Below are 24,476 nucleotides of genomic sequence, written 5' to 3'. Positions count from 1 at the left end.
GTGAAACTTTGCATGTTCCTAATGATATGGCTACGGTGTTGCAGTTCAGTGATGTGGAAATCAGAGGCTTGGGAAAGGAGAACTTTACACTTGATTACAGGATTTGGGACTTTGGGAACCAGCTCATACCAAAAATAAATGAAGTTCTGCAAAAGTCAAGTGTACATGACTAGGTTTCTGATCTTATTGCATAACATTACACAATCAAGTTTTTTTAAATTGTCTAGTTAAATTTGAAAGGTGCTTATCACATGACTGTATTCATATTTCAAACTACTGCTGATAGCAAAATTTGTGGAAAAAAATATTGTTACACGTGTATTCCATTCTTTCTAGGTAGGTGGTCTGTTTTTTAAGTATGATTTTTAGTATGGTTGAAAACATTCTTTTAAATTGTTTTATTAATGTTAATATTTCTGTTTGTTTACATGTGTGGTACTGTTAAACTGTTTCTCCTCCATTTACATGATGTTGTTTTTTTTTTTTTTTTGCATAATCCCAATAAAATATGTTTGGAGGATCACTTCATTTTATTTCAAAATTACATGTATGAACAGCAGCAACAAATGCACACACACACATACACCATCTCAGTCAAAGCTCATGACACTTCCCACACATGTCCCCATTCCCCTTCAAACAATTCCTTTCCACCCTTCATTTCCCGAACCTGGTGGCAATTACCCAAAGCAGCACCATTCGGAATATAAATCTTAATCTTAATGATGGGTCCAAAAATGCACCAAAGCAACTTAGAAAAAACACAAATATGGACATTGGAAAGCACATTTGAACTATGGACAGTATGGATAGCAGTCTCTCCTGTGTGGCATATATATCAATTTCTGCAGTACAAAGTTAATGCAATGAGATAAATTCCATCAGCATCCTGTAGTAGGCTACAAACCATTGCCTGAGGAAAAAGGACATTTGAGTGATGGAAAATCACATTATCACAGTTTACCAGGTGCTCTGGTAAGTCGCCTTAAATCACCTCTTGGCATCAGGGATGAGATCTCTGTTGCTGAGTGTGTCTGAGAAGGTGAGGAGATGCTGTGTGATGTAAGGTCCTGTAATGGAAATACGGGTTAGCACACCATGCTCTGAAATAGCTGAAACGACTTTTGATTTACATACATTTTCCTTTTTTATAAAATGCACTTCTATGTATACATATGTTCATTTTTATTGCTATAACAATGTGTACATGCTGATCCAGTAGATCCTTCCCTCTGTCCTTTCTTCCTGGTGGTTCTTCCATTGTGACAAATCGTAACATGGTGTTGTACTCTGTCTATATATGCTTGCCATTGAAGGTTCATGTGCTGCACCTCTGAGCTATTTTAGAGAACTGTTTAATCGTTGGTTAATCTAACACTTCACGCATTCCACTTCATAAGTGAAAATCAGGAATTACTTGAGAGTAATTTATCAGTTCAGTAATAGAAATGTATAAAAGATGTTTGACAGATTATGACCACTGGTTCAACACATATGAAGGTAATGCTTGGTGGTTAAGACCATTTAACAAAGAATAAATAAAATACGTCTTGATCAACGTGACAAACAACTGATAATGTATAAGGCATTGACATTATGCTTTTTCTTCTAAAGAATGAGAAATTGGTTTTATGACATGCACAAGTGACTAGATGATATGGAGGTTGAAGAAGTAATTATAAGAATTATGACTCTAAGCGCTGTTCGGCCCTGGTTCTTTTGTTTGCAACTCCCTCCAGAGGAGTAGTGCAACTCTAATGAGCCTTTAGCAGTGAAAACCAAACAGTCTTGGTGGCAATGATTGGTGGTGTTGTAGGTGCAGAAGAGTGTTTACATCTTCCTTTAATGAAGAAATGCAGGTAAAGTCTGAACAAAATTGCTTGGAATTGATGAAACTGTACCTAGTTTAGCATTACTTTTGGCCATTTTCATTGGTGTGAGGGTATCAGTTATCTCTAGATACCCCCAAACTAAATGATTCCTGATTCATAAGCTGGTGAAGTGTGAGGAGATAGCAGTGTGATGACTTTACTTTACCGGTTGCATCATTAAATCCATTTTTAAAACATATTTTAATCTGGTCACACAAAAAAGCTTACAAATGAAAGCTCTACATAAAATGCTAAGACAGAAGGTTTCTTCAGCCAGATTCAGCTAGAAGTCCAAATTTATGGCCCAAAATGAGAAATTGCATCAATTAAAAGCCTGAAACAGATGCTCCCTGTGTTGCCTCAGCACCCGGGATACCTGAGACACGCCTAAGGACTTTACAGATGCTGGAGTTAGAATGGAGCAGGGACAAAAAGACACGGCGAGAAAGAATGAAGAAAGAGAGATAGAAAGACAGACTGGAAAAGAACGGAAGAAAAGGGATAGAGAGATTTCTCTTGCGTTCTATTGTCACGCCTCAGTCTGCACACATCCACGAATCCACCAATCACACATCACAACCGTACCCAGTTACAAATCCCCCACATGCACCTGTTTGTACCCCATTCTCCCTGTTTAAGTCCCACAGGTGTCTGCTACTGCTATTTGCTGAGCTCTCTTCTTGTGCATTCGACATCACTGCATTTGTCTTTGTGCATTGCTTTTTCCTCTTTTGTTTGCTATTGTTTATTAAAGGCTGATCCTTGTTTTCATCTCTCGCGTCTCTCTCTGTGTCTCAACATGTCAAACACGACAGTTGTAAGGAAAAATGTCAACCCATTTTAACATCTTTTAACACTTAAGAGTTTATATGTCAAATCTCTGTATGGGTCAACAACAATTCAAAGCACTGATCGTGTGAATTTTTTTAGCACATATCAGTGTGGTTCAAGCAGACGGTTTGGTGTGAAGTCTTGCTGGGTGGCAGCGATTGAGCAGACTGCATGCGTGACACGCTGGAGAGAGTTTCTACTCTCATTTCAGAGGGGAACTCACACAAACACCAGCTATCCTTAAAGTGGCCTTTCTGGAATACATTTCACTATTCACAAGCATGTGAAGCAAGTCTTTCTGAATAGACACATGACTAAATAGACCATTAATCTGGTTTTTAATTATTAAACAGTTTATACATGTAAACTACACATTATATCAAAATATAAAGAAAAAAAAAAAGAATTGAACTCTGTTTTGCTAAACACATTTATCCTTAAGATGCACTTGTAATGTATTTAATTCAGAATAAACACCCAGGCACCAAAAACAGAAAGAAATAACAGAAGGTAAAACTTAGCTATTGTCCCAGGATTCTGAAAAGTAAGCTCTTAGCATTGAAAAAGCACTGAGACTGCTTTAGCACTTACATATATCCATGTGTGACTATAAACGCTGGTCATTAAATCTTTTATTGGTGGTTTGCCTCTGAAGTTACTGAAGAAACAAATGGGGTCACTTAATGCGACAGCCAGCACAAAAATAGCCAAGTAAACAAATACAGGAGACTGGGGTGTGAAGCAGCTGAGTTTAGCTTGGAGCTTTTGGGATATTTAGAAGTCCAGCAGGAGCTACGTGAGAGTTGTTAGAGAATTTGGCTACTACGACGCTACACATGTTGACAGGATGAATGTGAGCATATTCCCTGCTTCACTGAGTCTGGGTGAAATGAGTCTTGGGTTTCTGTTTGTTGTTTATAACCAGTAGCGTATGGGAGCAATTGTCCTTGCTTACAGTGGTCTGAAGGGGGAGAGGGCTGTCCGTTTTTCCACTCTGGCTGCATGAAAACAGCCTTCATGACAGTTCTTCGGTCAGCCTTTGAAAAGACAGGATGGAAATCGATAATAGTTCACAATCCTGGAGCTTTCTCTGCTGTGTGCTAAAACACTGTACCAGCTTTCACCACAATGCTTTTGGATCCCTTGCGACTGTTTCAAGTGACTCCAGGAGGAGCTCTTTTCTCAAAAAGCCCACGACCACATCAGAGGTCAGAAAGCCCGCAACCACATTAGAGGTCAGTTTGTAAGAGGTGCGACAGATTTGGAAATTGGCCACATATATTTGCACAGGAAGGCTCTGGAGCTGCTGGTGTCTGTAATCGGCGCCTGCAGCGGCCGGGCCGGCTTGCAGAAGTTGGAGCTACAGGGGTTCAGGTCGTAGCCCACATCTTTAATTTAAGCTGCATGCAGGAGGGCGTGCCACCATAACCATGGCATGCACTAACACCCATGCATGCTGACAGCCTCTCCGCTCCGCTTCCATGCAACAGCTGCTGCCTCCTTCCTGGAGAAAAAACGTCTTCACCCTGCACAGGCTGGACACTACACAGTACAAAGCGGTGAGAGAAGAGCAAAATGCACTATGTCTCAACTTTATCAAGTGAGGGAACAGTAGCTGTGTTCCTAGTGACTGTAGCTGTGGTTTGCGGGGACAACCTTCATTTTCATTTAAATCAGAAGCTAAATTTGAATGAGAAGGTGGTATTCCATATTTACTTCATTTCAGTAGTTTCAACTGCTGCAAATGCCTGTGATGAGGAAAGTTATTCATCTGAGCTAAAGGCCAAGAGAGAAATATCTTTCCCATGATGAAAACTATATGCTACACTGAATAAAGGGATAGTAATAATTACCAGTCTGGTGTGCTTCAAGCAGTAGAATGGAACCCCGGACAGAAAGAGGAAGTGGGCGGTGCCCTCGTTTTGCTGTCTGCTCTCACAGCACAGCTCAAAGCTGCTCATTTGCATCTCACTTGCATCTCATTTAGACTTTCAAAGTAACAATCAGAGTCAATTAGTATTGTGGGCTTGGGAGGAGAGGGAGGGGGTGTGTAAGGTCATAGGCCTCTCTGTAATTGCTAGAGGCTCTTGATTACACCTAATGTCTGAGGTTTACACATAGGTTTGGAAAAACGCAGCTCTTCCCTGCATGTCTACATATGTATACCCTGTCTCTTATTCTGTGCTACTCTTCCACTTGGCCACCATATGCTTCTTAGCTATTGTGAACCACAAGTGGTGCGCCATGTATACATCAAAAACCAAACCGCGGTAGTTTTGTGCACCATTTGCTGCGCTGGATCAGAGGCGCAGAGAACGGTGCAGTGTTACTCTTTGGGTACCTCCCCCACAGGGTTCTTTGCTGTAATGTTCCTGAATTTGTAAAGCCATGTTCAGGCCTTTTGTACACCATCTCTGCTCTGGGTTTCTGACTCTCAGGTCTGCCTCCTCTGAGTGGTCACTGTCCACTCTGTGTTGCAGAGCAAGGCTTCCATGTCAACCAAACAGGGTGCATTTACATGTACGGCAGCTGACAATGCTTTCATCTAGCGCGACTTAGCCGGCATCCTATGAAATTCTGTAGTCTTCCATTTCTAATGTCTCACTACAAAACAGCTTGCTCATGTGCATGTCTCGTGGGGTTGTCCACATGCTTCTCTATGACTTCAGATGCTAGGTGTCAGCTCTTTTCCATTAATATCCGAGGCCCAGCTGGCTGTGGTAAACCGCGAGGCTGAAACAGATGGGCTGACCAGAGCGCAAGCGTGAGGTGGAGCGGCCCACTCACGAAAGCTCTCCACCAGCTGTGTCCTGCATGCCCACAAAAAGAGTGAATTATCCACCACATGCTGAATCTACCATTTTGACACCCGTGAATAATCACGGCTTAGACAAAGTAATCCGGTGAAAATGTATTTTTATTGAACTGAAGTAGTTTGATCTAGAACTAAGGGATAGGGCTGGCTTTATCCAGGAGTTTAGGAGGGTTCCTCAAGGTTATTACTGACAGTATTGCTGGAAGAGACTTAGATTAAAAGGTTACATCAGCGGTCATGTCCTTGTGTCACTTTTTTATATTTCAGTTGTTGAGATCTTATTTTCTTGTCCACAAAGATGTCTGCACTGGGAAAACCACCATGTCTAAAAATCTGAATAAAAGTGGACATGCATGTGTGTGTGTGTGTGTCTGTGTGTGTGTGTGTGTGTGTGTGTGTGTGTGTTCTACAAGATCTCAGATTAGAAGTGTGCATAATGTGCAACACACAGCAATACAAGGCCAAAATTTCTTAGTGATCTTCAACAGTGGAAACCACTAATCTGCAATAGTAGATTGGTCTCTCCACTTTGGCTCACAAGGTTTACATGGCCGATGTTTGCGACGTATTGTGTTAATGGCAAAGTGTGTTTGTGATTGACAGTAAAACATGTCTAAGTCCATGTGAGATGGGTTGATCAGGATAAGAGCCACATGCCTGGGCATGCTTTTCTTGGAGTTAACAGACCTGTTGGAGTATTTGTGCTGATGTACAGCACACTGATTAACACTTGTACTTTTCTTTTCTCTGTGTTGTACATTTGGCAATTATGGATGTTACCCCATGTTATGTCCGCCTGTGTGTCTGCATTCTGCGCTCCATGTTTTGCCTCTGCCTCTCTGGTATGCCCCATCCCAATCCACACCAGGTTTTCCAGTGAGCAGAGGACATTATAAAAGGAAGAGGAAGAGACAAAGAGGCTTGGCTTGGGGCTCATTGGAGAAGAGTTTGGACTTTGGATTTTTCCCCTTGTTTGATTGCTGGATAATATATGCTTCTTGTATGTATATTGTCCTGTATATAGTTACACACTGGTGATAGGGAGTGGCTGTCATTTTGTTTGGCTGTGGGATTATCTTTGTTTGTAACAGTGTAGTCGTTGTAAGTTTTGTTTTGTTGTGTTAGCTTAGTCAGTCATCTTTTAGTTTCTAGTGTAGTTTTGTTTGTGTTTCATTGGTCACTCCTGATGCAATTGCACCAATTTCTTGTCTTTAAACACCAAACACTTGTAAATACATGAGACCTTTTGCTGTCAACTTTGTCTGGTTAATCATTCCGTTGCTCACTTCTACTGCTGCACTACTCAAAACTCCATGTTACAACCTGCCAGCCTAGACGGGGTCAGAACATCACTGGGGGCTCGTCCTTTTGTTCTCTCCTTTTTTTCCTTCTTTCTTTGCCCCTTTTGTGTTTTGGTGTTTTTTGTTTGTTTTTTTCTCTGTGCTGGTTTGTGGTTGTCTTGTGGGTGGGGTGGCTGAATGTGTTGTGTAGTTTGGGTTTTGCTATTGTGTGTTGGGAGCATTTGTGTTAGGATGGTGAGTTTTGGTTTGTCTGGTTTTACTCTTTGTCCTACTCTGGAGCAGTTTGACCTGTGTAGAAAGGCAGACCTGTTACTACTAGCAGATTTCTTTGATGTGGTGACCCATTCAGCCACAAAATGGGAAATCAATGAAGTCTTAGAGGCCTGCTTAGTATGAGGTGGAATTATTCCAGAACGAGGTGGTCCTGTTGTTGTGGTGAACCTGACACAGGGCATACCAATGGTGGAAACCAGAGACGACTCTGTGGCTGATACCAAAACCATACCTGCCAAGATCACCCACTATTCCTGTATCCGCTACACCGGTGGCACATGGATTTGTCGTCAGCTGGCAGATAAGTTTGGTACCAGCTTTTTGGGATGAGGTAGATGCATATTTTTCTCATGCTCCAGAGCAAGTTGGTGGGAAAAGCGCAAGAGGTTTTCTCATCATTAACTTTAGAGCAGAGCTTTAACTTTGATGCCGTGAAAGTTGCAATACTGCGTGCTTATAAGTTGGTGCCAGAAGCCTATAGGCAGAATTTTCAGCATTTGAGAAAATCCCCCATCCACACAGAGTTTGCAAGGGAGAGAACTTGTTTGAGAAGTGCTGTAGTGCAAGTAGTGTGAGAACATTCGACCAGCTAAAAGATGAATGTCCTACCCTCAGATACAATTGAATATGTAGAACCTGCTTTTCAGCCCTCCATTTTCCAAGGTTCTGTCTCTCACTGAGGGACAATGGTCAGTTATGGAATTAAGGGATACTGGAGCTGATGTATCCCTGATATTGAAGTGTTGCCATTGCCATCAGACACATGTAGTGGTAATGATTTGTTGGTGCAGGGTGTAGGATTAAGTATTATGAGGCTCCCTGTACATCATCTGTTCCTACGCTCAAGTGGGTATTTAGGGCCCTTTAAAGTCACGGTACAATCTGAACTGCCTGTCTGTGGTGTATCACTTATTTTAGGTAATAATGTTACTGGTGGTATGGTGTTCCCTGTTCCTGAGGTAATGGAGAATCCTGTGGAGGTTAGTGAGTCTGCAAATGAGTCATTAGGCACATTTCCTGCTTGTGTTTTGATCCATGCTCAAGCACAGAAACTCATTGTGGTTCCCCTGAAAGGAACATTCATGTGTGATGTGCCAGTAGGTGTCGCACATGTTTGCAGCACCTAAAGAAAGTTGTGCCCATTATTCCTGATCCTGAGATGCCGGATCTCATGTCACAAAAGGAGCTGGCTGTGGCTCAGAGCAGACGGCACCCTTTTACATTGCTTCAGCCTCATAAACAAGGAGAAAAAGCTATGGGCTATATGAGTGAGTTTTCAAGGTAATACTAAGTGTTAATGTGGAAGTGGTCTTCGACTGACCCTAGTGAAGAGAGGAACACAGTGACAAATAGTGGTACCAGCTAAGTACCATGCCCCTATTTTGTTTTTAGCACATGATCACCATTATCAGGTCATCTGGGTGTGTGAAAGACCACACAGAGGATTTGGAGACATTTCTTTTGGCTGTCAATCTGAAGAAATAGAATTAGTCAGTTTTGTAATACATGCCAACGGGTTGGGAAACCAAACCAGGTTATTCCCCCTGCACCTTTGGCTCCAATTCCTGTGGTGGGTGAACCCTTTGAACGAGTTCTCATAGATTGTATAGGTCCACAGCCAAAGACATGGGCAGGACATCATTACTTGACTTTAATGTGCACCACCTCTAGGTACCCAGAACTGATCCCCCTTTGTTCACTTAAATCTAAAGCTGTGACTAAAATATTAAGTTCTGTACTACCTTTGGCCTACCTAAATGTATCCAATTTGACAGAGGGACTAATTTCACCTCAAACCTATTCGCCCAAGTAACGCGTGAGTTAAATATCCAACACCACTTCAGTGCATATCACCCTGAGTCTCAGGGTGCATTGGAAAGGTTCCATCAGACTTTTAAAAATATGCAGAGGTCTTTACTGTACTGAGTATGATAGATTGTCATGAAGGTGTTCCTCTGCTCCTTTTTGCTATCCATGACAGTTCAAGAGTCTTTAGGGTTCAGGCCAAATGCATTAATTTTTGGATGCACAGTGCATAATCCATTGAAGGTTTTATGACCAATGGTTGTCATCCAGTCACTGAAATAACGTCCCCCTTTGTGATTTCGCTGCCCAATTACATAATTGATTGCACTTTGTTCAACAACTAGCCAAATACAATCTAAATGACTTTTAAGCAGCTATGAAGGCAATTTATGACCAAAAAGCTGTTGGTCGTTCATTTGAGGTTGGTGAGAAGGTATTGGCCCCTTTGCCCATGTCAGGATTTTCTTTAAGTGCAGGCTTTGCAGGTCCCTATGTGATGGAGAAAAGACTGTCCCCTACCAATTATGTTTTGGCTACACCTGATCGTAGACGAAAGATGTGCATGTGTCATCAATTTGCTAAAGCCCTATATGGTTTCCTCGTCAATCCCTCGTACCCTGGCTATGGTTTTGGTTGCTGCTGAGTATTCCCCTGAGCAAGACAGTTGCGAGCCAGGTGTAACCAGTCTACCAAACTCAGAAGCCCTATGATGTCTCCTAGAGAAGCTGTCAGACTTGTCATCCTCAGCTAGGGATGACCTCCTTGCTCTGAGAGATACCTGTCACTATTTTCTGATGCGCCTTTGTGTACTCCTGTTCAGCATGACATAGATGTAGACTCTCACCCTCCGATTAAACAACATCCCTATCGAGTAAACCCCTGTAAACGTGCTTTGTTGGAACATGAAACAACATATCTGCTTGATAATGCTTTAGCCATCCATAGTAACAGCCCTTGGTGTCTTCTGGTTCAAAAACCTGATGGGACCTTTCACTTTTGCACAAATTATTGTAAAGTGAGTGATGGTGCAGGATTCATTCCCCATGCATCGTATGGAGGACTGTGTTGACAGAATAGGATATGCTAATTTCATGAGTAAGCTTGACCTCCTAAAGGGTTATTGGCAGGTGCTGCTTCCTCCTCGTGCCTCATATTTCAGCTTTTGCCACCTCTGATAAAATTCCTGCAGTACTCTGTTATGCATTTTGGTCTCAAAAATGCACCTTCAACCATTCAGCAACTTATGAATATTGTTAGGTGATATCCAGGCAGGCTTCACAATTTAGGATGATGTAATTGTTTATACTCATACATGGGAGCAACACCTGAGAACATTAGAAATGGTTTTTGGAAAGTTGCAGGGCACTTCGTTTGTTTTGAGACAAATGTGATTGTGGGATTATCTTTGTAACAGTGTAGTTATTGTAAGTTTTGTTTTGTTAGCTTAGTCAGTCATCTTTTAGTTTCTAGTGTAGTTTTGTTTGTGTTTTGTTGGTCACTCCTGATGCGATTGCACCAATTTCTTGTCTTTGGTGTTTAAACACTTGTAAATACACTGGATCTTTGCTGTCAACTTTGTCTGGTTAATCATTCCATTGCTCATTTCTACTGTTGTAATACTAAAAACCCTGTGTTACGGCTGCTCAGCCTAGACGGGGTCGTAACACTCCATTGTGTAGGATACTGGCTGGCTTTATATAGTGTGCAAGACTCTCTTGCTGAATTTCTTTGTCAGAGGAGGAGGAGTTTAATTTATATAGCACCTTTCAGACTCGGTCACTTTACAAATAAAGATGGAGGGAAAATGGAGACATTAACTGACATATTCAATAACACAATAACAACTACAAATAAAGAGGTGTTAGAAATGTTGAGGAAAAAGATATGTTTTAAGTTGTGATTTGAAAGAGGAAAGTGAAGAGCAGAGTTGGAGGGACTGAGGTAAAGTATTTCATAATTTTGGGGCACTAAAGGACCTGCCTTCTACAGAGACCAATCTAAACTCGGGGATGGGGAGGAGACCTGCCTCCGAAGACCGAAGTGTACGGGGGCTGCAGTATGAGGGTAGCAGTTCAGCTAGGTAGGGAGATGCAAGACTGCAGAGCTTTGAAAGTAAGGAGGAGGATTTGAAACTGAATGTATTCAGGGACAGGGAGCCAGCGTAACTGATGTAGACTAGGGCTGGTGTGGGCTGACTTTCTAACATGTAGGAGGATTCTCGCAGCTACATTTTGAACGTATTGAAGTGAGTGGATGGTTTTGTTTGGGTTGCCAATGAAGAGTTACAGTAGTAGTCCAGATAGGAGGTGATGGCGTCTTGTTTGGAGAGAATGGGCCTAAGCCTATCGCTATTATAGAGGTGCAAAAAGGCATTTTTGACCAGTTACTTGACACGGGGTTCAAAAAGAGAGAAGAGTCTAAAGGTATGCCAAGGTTCCTAACCGTGGATGAGGAACTGATCGAGACACCTTCCAGATTTAATTTAAAATTGGGGAATTTGGAGATTTTTGCCAATAGCTAGAACTTCTGTTTTAGAGTTTAGTTTTAAGAAGTTTATATTCAATTACTGCTTGAGATATTGGATACATGGAAGTAAAACAGGAGGTGCTAGGGTAGTGTTAGCCTTGGTGTTGTTATAAATCTGAGTGTCACCATAACAATGGAAATAAACCAGTTTTTTACCTCTGCTCTCCTTACATCTGATTACAGGGATACCCTTCTCACCCCTTCTGCTGAACAATTTTCTGCTTTCTCTCTCATCCAACCTTCCCTAAATTCTGAGCTTAAAAACAGTCTAGTTCCTTTATCTGTCAACTTGATCCTGTCCCCATTCCTCTTAAGAAGTGTTCTGCTATTTCTGCTCCCATCTGATATTTCATTAATGCATCCCTTACTTCAGGTCATGTTCCTTCAGCTTTCAAAACCTCATAGGTTTTTGATCATAAAATAATTTTATGATCAGAGATACCAACTAGCGATCCAGTAACAGAAGTTGTATTTAAAAAAGAGTAGAAGATGAGATCTAGTGTTTCAGTGGGTAAGAAAATCAGCATGTTGAGTCAGAAGAGAAATAGTCAAGCACAGATAGGAACTGAAAATGAACAATGTCTACATGGATATTAAAGTCTCCTAGCACAACCATCTCTGAACACACACAACTGGCCAGAATTAGATGCTCACTGAATTCTGACAAAGTCCAAGGTGATCAGCAGAGTAACAAAAGCAGTAAGGGTAAGGAAACGGTTTGTTTCAGCACCAAATATTCAAATGAGGATACTTTATAAAAGGTACAGAAGGGAATGTTATTATGGACAGCAGCCAGACCACCACCTTTACCCTGGGTTCTGGGTTTAGCCAAACAATTATGGCCACTGGATGCAAATTGAGATGCAAGTAGTCCCCAGGTTGGAGCCAAGTCTCAGTAAGGAAAAAAATAATCAAATTTGGTTTTGAACAATGAGGTTGTCATATGGAGGCTTTATCCATGAGGGAGAGACAGTTGAGCCATGCCAAGTTAAGTTTATTATTCCTAGAGTTTTCCCAAGGTGGAGGGGAAACGGAGCAAGGCAGAGGGCAAAGAACATCAAAGTCAATTCTCTGAGTGCAGTGGGTGGGGGGGTAGGTTCGCTGGTGTCGTCTATTTGTCCAGAAAACAGGCATAGCAGAGTCAGACAAGTGGTAGGTAGAGAAGTGAGGTCTGTAGGAGCGATGAATATATCAGGGGTGGAGAACAATGCCAAGTGACTGGCATAGCATGTAGGTAGAAGGTTCCAGATGATGGCAGGAACAGAGGCTGTGGCGTTCTGACGTGTACCAGAACACCGTAGACCAACCAGAAACACTCCAAAGCAGAAAAGATCAGGGCATATCTTTAATGATGGAGAACTAGTCGGCATCGGTAGAAAAAGCTCTGGCCGGTGCAACTCGGACCTACTTACCATGCAACGTTAGCCATCCTGCTATACTAATCAACAGCCAGCCATAAAGTAAGGATGCACAAAGCAACCAAAGGTATCTATGTGGGCAGCCAACAACTTTAAAGAGCAATTATAAACTCACCAGATAGAGAAGCAGCCGAAGTTAAGGAAGTTCTTTGCAGACGGTACGATGGCCCACTGAGCCATGTCTTTGTTCATGGTGTTGCTGATCTTTGATACCAATCACTTACCAGTAAGTTTAAATAAGACAAATTACTGCTTATTAATCTAAATTCACTAGGCATGGCAAATATGTTTAAGTAATAAGACTTGGTAGTCTTTCCTGAACAACTAACTCACGCTGAAGGTTATTTTACGTCTGTGTAAAATCCACTTTTTCTGTCAAGTAAATAATGTGCTATAGAAAACTAAAATATCAGTATTTACATTCTGAAGGAAGAGTTTGTAAGATTTGGAGAATTTGAAGAATGAATTTGTAAGATTTCTCCAAAAACATGTTTCCCCACTATTATCATTTAATTTCCATCATTATGAAAATGCAGCCCCACACCATCGCCTGTGGAGGGCCACGTGCTTTCTAGACTGGGTCATGTTCCAGAGCCGGAGCTTTGTGGCCTAGTCCTGCAGGCTGCGAGGGAACAACAGCTGGTGTAGCCAGTGAGACCAGACACATCAGGGGATGGGGAGGTGTTAAAGAAGTAGACCACAAGCCAGCAAGTAAGTACCCACAGCTTTGCCTCTCTCTCTCTCTCTCTCTCTCTCTCTCTCTCTCTCTCTCTCTCTCTCTCTCTCTCTCTCTCTCTCTCTCTCTCTCTCTCTCTCTCTCTCTCTCTCTCTCTCTCTCTCTCTCTCTCTCTCTCTCTCTCTCTCTCTGGAGTAACAGAGAGAGGAGGGGGATCGGTGGGGGGGAGGACAGCTGCAGGTTCCTGGCTCTCGGACAGAAGAGTCTATAGTTCCTATCCAGCCATGCACCTGGGTGCTATGAATGCTTGCTTTACAAATTTAAATGAACGAACTGTGCATTTGGTTCATTGCTGACCTTTGAGAGTAGTTAAACATATGGGGTACTAATGCTATTGATGAGGCGCGTGATATCAGTGACAATGCTGTATTCATCTTTTCCTAATCATTACAGCAGTAATGGAAGATCTGGTCACAAGGGAATGTACACACTTAAAAAAAACCTTGTAAGTCTTTTTATCTACTTAAATATGATCCCTGTGCAAATGAGAGAGATAGTGTTATGTCTTATAACAGAATATGGAAATGTTTCTAGAATTTTTTGTAAAAGGCGAAATAGAAATAAATAGAAAACAATTGTACTAGAAAGTAAATTTTACTACATTTTAAACCATAGTGCTTATACCTTTCATATTATTCAACGCTTGACAATCGTGGCCATAAAACCTATCGTGAAACTTGTCCTTTCAGTTCCAGGGCTCATTTTCAGTGAACGCAGACGCCTGAGGACGTGATTTCATAAAGGCAACGTGAATTTGAGGGACAGTCAAGATATTCTTCAAAAATCTGTAAGGAGATAAACTGTCTGTATTTGTTCTCCACAGTTTAAGTGTGCCAGGACCTTTGCCATGTGAAATGGTCACACGTCCTTGTCAGGGTGTGACAGTATACTGTAGCAGTGAGGCCAGTGATGTCCGTGGCCACGTCGCACACAGATACAGCAGATCTGCTTTCACCACACCTGATTAAAAAGGTCTGATGCTGTACTAAATGCAGTGTTACACCACTGGATGTGTGTGTGTGTGTGTGTGTGTGTGTGTGTCTGTCTGTCTGTGTAGTGGAACGTGAAAGCAAGTGAGAGAAACATGCAGTGTGAAAAGGGTTTTCTTTTTAACTCGAATGCCTGATCAAACGGTTTCTCTGAGGTAGTGCAATACTTGTTGACTCAAAATTGCAGAAGGACCAGTGAAGGAAGTGTGTCTGGCAAACTTGGGTGGAAGTGAATGTAATCAGTGCTGATGAGGCAAAAAAAGACTATCAAAATACTGGAAGACATTTTCATGATGCACAATGTCTATCACGACATTAAGTCAGTCAGTGCGTCAGCAAATCAGTAGTGCAGCATTTAAAAAAACAAAAGTAAACTTCTAAAGAAGACGCTGCAGTGGAGCTACATCAATTCATCCTAAATATATGAATATCTAAAATGCAATTTTGGTAAAACAGACTAATATTCTATCAGCTATGTATGTCTGTATCGACAGTTTTAGTTTGCACTGGTCATTTTGGAAAGGAATCCAAATCTTCAACAGAAACAGAGTCTGAGGCCTTTACACAGTCACGTGAGTGTTTTTTGTGTTTATGGTCAACCTGCGGGTTAGTATTCTTAAAAGTATTGATGACGCCCCTGTGTTAATCCAAGAATGTTGTGACATAATTCACTGCAGGAGCTGTAATATGTAGTCATGTTGCCAACCTGTAGGTGGAAGGCTCCTCTTTTTCTGTGCCAGGTTAGAAGCTGTTCCAGTAAGGCATACAGTGCTGGAATAGGAATCTCAAATCTGTTCGACATTTTACCTACCCATAGTGGACCAAACAGAATGCAAGACTGCCTAATTACATAGGTTTAATGAATGATTGACTGTCATTTAAAAAATCTAATTAATTTGAGACCTCTTTATTGAAATTGTGGCATGCGGAAGCTCTTGGGATACAGCTGTAATGTTCCAGTATCACAGAACAACTTCAAGAAATCATTAAAAATAACACACAGCAAATACCACACAAAATAAACACAAAACAGCATTTCATTTTATGGAGCTCTGATGCTTAGGTTAACTTCGCCCAGCAAAATTAAACTCTAACCTACAAATATTTCGAAAGGAAGTACTCTCTAATTATGAAACAGAACTGTTTGGCAAGTTCCTTATAAACCTCAGAACTCAGAATGGCTCTTCGGTTTTGGCATTTAACAGTTTTACATCATGTCTTTGCTTACTTTCAGTGTTTGGCTACAAAATCCTCTCTGATGATTTTCCTCTCCATGTACTCTTGTGTTAATAATCTTAGGTTCTTTGTGCTTTAACCATGACTTCAAACAGAGCCTATAAAGTCATAGCATTTTAGTGAACTTTCTGAAATGATGCGTGCATGATATAGTCCAAAGATCCCGTGCTGAGGAATAAGACTAATAACTCAGGATTAGGAGTCATTTTTGAACTGTGATTGATTTTTTTTTTTTTGGCCAAGATAAGCCCTTCACCTTCTGCTGACTGAGAAATAGACTGCTTACATCTAGCCTCTTATTCCCAATACTATCAGTTATTAGGATTAAAAAAGGATAATGTAGGATAAAATTGTCCTCAGGTGTTATAATCTGCTTTTAAATAGAGATTACAGTGAACGGGTCAGATGTGATCACTGGCTTTTATCAGAGCATATACTCGTGGAATGCTGTTTCTGTTATGATTTATATTGCCGAGAGCAGGGTCACCGGGTTGATATAAACATTTGTGCATTTCCCAGTCCTGCTTCCTCCTCAGAAAGCTCTTATCTTCATATGAGCACACGTGATGTCAAAAGTGGAGTCTGCTGTGGATTAACAAGTGGTTCTGGAGCCCCCAGGTACTAAAGACAGTGGCTTGTGTAAACGTGTGAAGACAGACGTTCCCAAAATGTCTCACTCTCGATGTGTGTACCACAACCTCAGAAAACAGACCCAAATGTAAACATGTACCAAGCAGTTTTATAGTACCAGTCAGGAGTAACTTCTTATGATATCAAGGCCTGGTATTTCAATTTTGCATGACTGTAACACCAAATCATTGACCCACGTTGAGCCATTTTCACACACACTGTATGACTTTTTTTGTTTTTTTTTACCCAAATCTTGCTCTGATTGTCATGTATCTTATAGCACCTTTGCACCGCACAGTAGTAAACCCTAATCCTCACTCATAACGGTCAGACTTTCTATAACCGTGACGCATTTGTATCTGATGGCTTAGGGAAACCTTGGTTGGCTGTAACAGCACTGGTATTAAAATCAACTCCTATATTCAGCACTATGCTTGCATCTTATTTAGCTCCAGTTATAGGCCACTGGATAAATGCATATGCCAAATGAATACATGTGAATGTAATTTCTTTAAAACAAAATCCAGCTGAATTAAATTAGCATTCAGATTAAATATAACCACAATTTCTAACATTTTAACCGGCTAGCTACAAAGCCAGCTACTTAATGTTTTATGATTTTTATGCTTTTTCTATGATTTTTTTTTTCCACTAAGTGTCCCATGTGGCCTTATGTCCAGCTCGTAGACTCCTTTGCACCAGTGCTTGGGTCAATTTTAACAGGGCTAGACATGGTTAATTAACAACGTTAACTGGTTAAATAACATGGGTAATTAACATGACAAGCCTCTTTTGGATTGAAAGCTTGGCATAAAAGGTCTATTAGTTAAATTAGTTAAATTGGTTAAATGCAGGCAGTTGGTATACATGAGAGGAAAAATTTTTACACCCTGAAAGCTCTATCAGATTGTCAGGTATAACATTCAAATTAAATTTTAGTCTGAAAATTGTACACAATTTTTAGCTGTTTTCAATTCTCCATAGAAGCCCTGCTACACCCAAACGGCTGTGCTGTAGTCAAACAAAGGCTGAACCTTTTCCATTGGCTCTCCAAGCTTCCCGTCTATGTAGAGTTCTAAGAAGTGGGTTTTGTCATCTGGCGGCTGGTGGAAGGCACTCCCTTTTGCTTGCTGAGATCCACTCCAGAATGGCAGGTAGAAGCTGCCCTTTGCCTTGGCTGCTTTCTTGGGTCGTTTGACGAGTTCTGCCTCTCTGTCACTACGCGGTGGCATCCAGCCTGGTTTCTGCTTCAGTAGTTTCTCCCGATCAGGTCTCACACTACGCAGGAGCTTCTTGAAGAGGTTGCCGGTCAGCGAGAACCTCTTGCTGAGCTCTTGCGGTCGGCCCAATTGGAGAGGACAAGTCGGACAGTCTGATCCACAGAGTCCAAACTCCGCTTCTTTCTCCAGGTCGGGCAGGTCCAGCCAGTTGCCCACCAGGTCAGCAAGAACGTTGTCTCCCAGAACTAGAGGCTGACGATTACGGCTGCAGCTCATGAGGGTAGAGGTCCAGTCGCGGGATCTGTCAAAGCTGTCCTCTGTGTAGTTGTTGTCCAGTGATGGACCTTCTCGGGACAGGCTGTGGAGAATCCCAGACAGATCTGCTGGTGATAGTTCTGATGGTTGGATCGAGTTCTGTCCTTTGGCGTGCTGATCCATGGACGGTTGGCACACACTGGGGCTGCAGTATTCCACCCGTGGAGTGGACCATCCAGAGATCCTCCTGGGTAAAGCTGTGCTTTCACTCCCCATGCTGGATGCGGATGGTGAAGTTCCGGTGATGCAGCTGTGGGGGTTCTGGGGATGTCCCTGTTTTTCTTGCCTCCTAGCAACCTTAAATATGTTGCATCGCTGTTCCTCGGAATTGGCTGGTGCTTGAGATGTTGCTCTAGATTTCCCAGAGAGCTCCAGTTGCTCAAGTGCAGTTTGGACTTGGAGGAGTTTGAGTTCTTGCAGAGCACCCATCATGGAGAGCATCTGATCATGAAGCCCATCACCAGCTTCTGTCATGGACAGCTACAGAAGGCAGACGTGGAAGAATAAAGAAAGCAACAACGTGATTAGTTAACATGAAAAGTGCCCCATTTGCTGTGCAAGCACTGTTTTTTTTGCCCTTGCCTGGCTGAATGCAACATTATCCCTTGATTGCCTTTCATTGCAACTCGAAGCATATATCAGTAATGCAAACACAAAGAGCTATCAGCTTACCCTGCACAAGCTTTGACTGAGGGGTTTTCTCTCTCTCCTCTGGGAGTGCTGTCAGCCTCTGGTCTTCTCACCTTTCCAAGGCTAAGTCTATCACCGCTATATGCAGCTCTCTGCCAATTGGAGGCCTTGCCCTGCCCTGGCACCCAATAAGAACGTCTAGACTTTAATCCCCAACAGAGGGGCTGGTTCACTCAAGCATAATCAATAGACAAACATGAGTGAGAGTTTCAGCAGTAGGGAGGGGGGTATCTGCCATATGTTAGGCGGTTGTGTGTTACCCTCCCTTCGTACAGTTAAAGGATTCTCTCAAAAATGGGAATACATCAATCATAGAAGAGGCCATATAAAAGTTAGGAAATAGTCATAATTGTCATTTTAGGGCAGATTATTTTCATATTATCGATCTGTGGTTAATTTATAGTCATTTCTGTATGTGAGTCGCTTGGACAGTCAGTATAAACACTATAGTCTAGTACTGCTAACACTTCATGTGGCTTAACTAATCAAGCAAGCCTAGTTGGCATAGGATAAGTCATATCCTAGGCAAAGCCAAATCCAGTGTCATATGAAAACAATGGGGGGGGGGGGGAAGCTATATCTATAAATTTCCTATATCCTATAAATCTGTTTTTGAATCACTGAGGTTTTTATGATATATGGCACATTTGGCTTTATAGAAAGATAACATGCAATAACGACCACCAGCTGCTCAACTCCATCCAGCGTTTTGCACACATAGGCCGTTTCATTAGGGATAATTGCACATCTTTATGAGGATAATAGTACGTAACTGCTGTTTGCTTGGGTAATACCATGTACATTAGCACATGAAATATTGTACTCTGCCTTAACAAATGCTTACTGCAAAACTCCCAGAAACACTGCTCTTCATTGATTCAGTAACACTTTCACATACAAAAGTCCAAGAATATAATTTATATATGAACCCAATGCTGGGACTTTTATTTTCTCACCCACTGACTCCAGACTTTTTGAGCCCTGGACATGCACGATCGGTTGGACTATTACGCAGAAATCAACCAACATTGCTGAACTCATCTCACAAGTGGGCTCAATAGGGCGTGTCACTTCAATAACCTACTTTGCGTAATGAATGTAATTCTTAGCCTGTGCCCTATGTTAATCACCATGTGTACGGACAGCGGCCAAGCACATGAGAGCAGCGATTGCACCCAGACACAGCGGCAGTAGGAGGACCACCACAGTATAGCGCATGTTTTACTTATTAAATCAGGTTCTGCTATCACTCCCTCTAGGACTGTGGCATTTCCCCGCGTCAGTCCGGATGTTTACTCCCCCCGGTGATGTGCAGGGAGCGAGAAGCCAGGCTTGGTCTAGTAATAGCCTCCCCTAGATTAACCTGGAGAAAGTGCTTTTAACATGCTTCATTAATGAACATGCAAATGCAAACCACTGGGAAAACAACAGATTTCAAAACAGGGCAATAAAATCACTCACATGGGTGACACGGGGTGTGTTTGAACACACATGCATATGCACAGGGCATATTTAAACATGCATGTATGGCAGGACTGAAAAGCATCTTTCACTGGATCCATGAAAAAGCAAAATAGAGTGCAAACATACCCAGCAGACCCCCACACAAACATGAACACATTTGAAGAAGGCAGTCACAGAGACTGATGAGGGCATTTATAGAGGACTGTGTGGTAAGTCGTAAGAGTTACCAGGACCATTCAGGGTGAATATTTTGGAATGCAGAAAATTAAGCCGCTGAGATGATGCGAGCTCTCAAAGCTCCAGCACACACTTCACGGTCCCACTCATTAAAAATGAATGTTGTGTCGTTTAGCATTTGGGTTGTGAGTGGAAATGAGATCTGACCCATGGGGATGGAGAATGTCTCTGCACTGATCTGCTGTGTGTGTGTGTGTGTGTGTGTGTGTGTGTGTGTGTGCAAGTGCAAGTGCAAGTGCAACCATACCTCTGTATTGGAGCCCTTGACACTGGGAGGTGCTCTAATTGACAGTTTCCTGAAGGACCTCATTTTGGGAGCAGTAATTCACTTAGACATGGGCAAGTTGCACTAACCGTCACTGTACCCTGTGATATGGAGCTGGGCAAATGTACATAAACTGTATGACAACCGAAACTAAAACATCTGATTAAACACAAATTATGCTAATCTGTAGATCTAGTATGTTACTGTCACTTTTTAAACAGCATAATCAAATATCTAGGGTTTGTGTTTACTAAACACTCTCTGATATCAGCTAAAGTTTATGTATTGATGCCAAAATGTTTATGTACATTAAAGTTGATTGAAGTTGGTGTGTGAGAGTCACTAAGATTCACGAAGCCTATCTGCTACCTGCTCCGTCCTAAATCACCCCAGAGAGTAAAAGATCAGGCTTTAGGGAAAGCCTTTCACTCTATCTTAATCTCTCTATCCAAATGATCGTTAAGCTCACCACGGGCAAAAATCATACAGACTAGCATACTAACAAATAAACACATTTAGGAAATGACCCTGCTACTGCTGCAAAATCTGTCTAAATCTGCCCGGACCGAGGCCTGGCTGAGAATCAGACCCCGGGCATGTCCTGCACATGCAGGATACCGGTGCTTCCCTGTTCCAGCCTGCAGATGCTGCTCCCTGTGAATGCACGACCTAAAGCATGCCAGACATTAGGAGGTCAGATGGGTCGAGTTTAAAAAAAGAACCCGCATTTGCTACTCCTTTGCCGTATGAGGTTGACAAAGTACAACCCGAAATGTTTTGGGAGAACTTTGGGTGGCACCGAAACACAAAATATAATAATCCTATTAGGTCGTTTGATTCATGTTGGCTATTAGGAGAAACAGCGGTAACGGTGATGCTTATTTGGCTTATTTATTCAGCAGTCATCCCGCCGGGAGCAGATCCCACCTCGTAGACCAAATTAGCCTTGAGCTGTGGACAGGTCAGAGGTCATGTCTTTGAGTGGCATTCCTCCCGCCTGTCCTCATCAACCTCTCCTTGTGTTCACACTTGTGCTTCACAGACAGTATTGAATTAGCCAGGTCAGTAAGGTTAAAGTACTGGGAGCATGTGAGGAACTAACAAGTAATCAGACTCCTTAGGAAATAATAGCATAATAAAAAGACACTACAATTTATAGTAATATATGTTGTGTGCCGTATAGATTGGTGGATGCCACACTGTGCAAACAAATGACAGAGCAAAGCACACCAGAACTTCTCTTAACAGGCACATTGACCTTCTTTTGCCACCCATCTCTCCTAAAACAAAGCGAACTGAGTGGCAGCACCCCGCCAGGGTGGCAGCCAGACGGCCAGGTGGCATTGCTGGCGGAAGCGTGCCGTTTGAAGTGCTAGTGCCAGACTGCTCTCCCCGGGCAGCAGGGGCAGGGAGCCGCGCTTCCTTCTAACCACATCTACAACTTCACGCACTCCACCTCATGCTAGGAACGTAGATACGGCAGCCGTGGCGGCGCACGATGCGTGCCCGCCTGCCTGGGGCCTGTCTAGGCTGGGCCAAGAGCCAGATGGCACATGCACGGCTAATTTAGTACTGTCATTTCCAGAAGCTGGCAACACCATTGCCTTTGGGTTGTGCCACGTTTGTGGTTATGAGGGTAACATCTCAGATCCTATTGGTAGATGGTTTCAAAGAGAGTCTAAACCAGTTTGCTACTACTAAAGTGATTTCTTTATGTTGCTGCCAAGGGATTTGTATATGAGCTGTGGAAATACTGGTGGCGAGTGCCAAAGGCACTCAGTTCTCCTCTTGGTCAGCACCAGCTCCACTTTATCATGCGGAACCAAGACTCAGAGGTGCTGGAGGGTTGATATCAAGCATTCAAAGAGAGAAAGAGAGAGAGAGAGAGAGAGAGAGAGAGAGAGAGAGAGAGAGAGAGAGAGAGATTATCGCAGATCTAGCCAGTGCAGGAGACAATGGGAAATGATCCTTTCAAGCAAATCCAGGTTCACTTACAGTCAGTGATCTACATCTACTTTCACCGCAGGTTTTGTGTCAGCCTCATAAAGGGTGACCAAGACATGTAAGGCATGTATGGCTGGAATACAGCTGAAGTGTCAGTTACAACCCGGTCTCTGACCTTTCACCTCTAACCCAGCTAGACCACAGAGGGCTAAACCGTTGACCTTGTGTTTAATGCTACTTCCCCCAGTTCTACGGCTTGTGCAATTTCCGGATTAAATATCATTGTTAATAACGGCGTTGTTAAAGAGGCATTCGTGTAGGGAAAGATTTTTGATGATTCAGTGATTTTAATGGAAACACAGTAGCTTATTATATTAACATTGGCACAGGTTCTGAAAGGCTTCTTCCCTAGTGAGCATGGCACTCAAATTACCAGCAATAAAGGCTACCTCGAATTACTACAGAGTCTTTATACTTGTTCATGTTAATTGTTTCAGTATGAATATGCAGGAACTTTATAAGAAAAATTCACAGTTAAAGTGCTAACCAACCATCTAATCTTACAATCAATTTCAGAAACAGAAACTAATGTGGGTTCCTCGCTACATCACTTTAGTGAACTTCTGTCATGCCAGCAAGTGAACCATTCAAATGTCAAATGATTGATGCTTGCAGACCCGCTGGGAGAAGTGGCGTGGTTGTGGAGAAAATTGTAATGTAATAGGCTCTTACAGTGGGCACAGATGTGGCTATGTGAGTCAGCCTTATCACACTGCATCCTTTTAAAACATTTTTAAACAACTGTCCTTTAAACTCTCTTTTATCCTTACCATCCCTATATGTTAGTGCTCCACGGTTAAATCAGTACAAAGCGTAAAGCAACCATGCGAGAAATGCAAAATTTAAGAAAACCTAGCGGCACTTGGAATAAACTGCTCTTTACTATACACACCAGCTCTTGTCTGAGTAGCTTCAGACACGCATCCATTATTCTGCGCCCCGGCTTTTCCTTTACATTTGCGAAAGGTCCGTAGAAAAAATATTCCCCTCGTGTTTCTTTTTGGCTCCTCTAACAGCAATCATACGAAACGCATCGTGGCGAGAAATGCGCCTCTTCAACTGCGGTCTCCGCGCTCTTCGGCGTCCAGGACAAATATCTCCGCGGGGCACGTGTCCAAAAGTTGTCCCCCAAAAAAGCTCACAAGGGCAGAACAACTGACAGTTGCTGACGTTTTCTCGTCAGCGTTACACTCCTGAAGTCAGCTGTCCGTTATTGTCTCACCGGGCTGAGTGACTCCTGGCAGCGCGCAGTTCTCTCTTTTTATTCAAGGACTCCTTCTTCCACAGTATAACAGTCTAGTCTGGCTTCCGACTCACCACCGCCTAGTCCGACAAAGATCAAGTTTCCCGCATATTCATTTTTGTCTGGACGTGGTAGTGTAAATGCAAGCTGCATATAAAATACACGGATGTGGACTTGTTATATCTCAGAGGTGTTCGCTCTGGCTCCGTAAAGCCTGTTTCTAACACACCATTAACTAATCTCCCAAGAATGCTCTTGCGTGTGGTTATCAGGTCGAAACATATTCTTTGTCGTACTGTGCAGGATTTTGTGTATGAAGTTCTTTGTTACCAGATTACTTGCTAAACTGCACCCATTTACAAAATTGTAAATTTAATTATACACGTAATCAACTCTATTTCATAGTCTTTATACACACCAGATCATTTCCTTTATAAATGCGCACAAACCAGACACATTCCCAGACCAATAATCTATGAAGTTTCTTTCTAGTAGTCCATACTGACAGCCCTTACAGTACAGGGTGAAGTATGGTTACTGCTCACTGGAAGTATGTCCCTGCAAACACCCACTCTGCCCCCACTGAATTCTTGCATCAGTGCCACA

General features: G+C 42.4%; 1 protein-coding gene across 2 annotated transcripts; it reads right to left on the bottom strand.

Annotated features, from left to right (window-relative positions):
- Positions 1 to 14,935: 14,935 nt before the first annotated feature.
- LOC113586726 (PAK4-inhibitor INKA2-like) lies at positions 14,936 to 23,985 on the bottom strand. 2 transcript variants are annotated; one of them, XM_035520455.2, is made up of 3 exons: positions 23,520 to 23,985; positions 18,640 to 18,775; positions 14,936 to 18,447 (listed from the first exon to the last, which is right to left on the bottom strand). In XM_035520455.2, exon 3 carries the CDS (start codon positions 18,439 to 18,441, stop codon positions 17,425 to 17,427), a length of 1,017 nt encoding a protein of 338 aa, XP_035376348.1. In that variant the 5' UTR covers positions 18,442 to 18,447; positions 18,640 to 18,775; positions 23,520 to 23,985; the 3' UTR covers positions 14,936 to 17,424. The 2 variants fall into 2 exon arrangements, with proteins under 2 accessions (XP_035376348.1, XP_026880873.2); XM_027025072.3 differs by lacking the exon at positions 18,640 to 18,775.
- Between the last annotated feature and the right edge of the window lie 491 nt (positions 23,986 to 24,476).

The sequence above is a fragment of the Electrophorus electricus genome, chromosome 22 (genome assembly GCF_041902795.1).
Source record: "Electrophorus electricus isolate QZ-2024a chromosome 22, ASM4190279v1, whole genome shotgun sequence".
NCBI lineage: Eukaryota > Metazoa > Chordata > Actinopteri > Gymnotiformes > Gymnotidae > Electrophorus > Electrophorus electricus.
The sequence above is the reverse complement of the archived record's forward strand: the minus strand, read 5'-3'. Positions and strand labels throughout refer to the sequence as shown.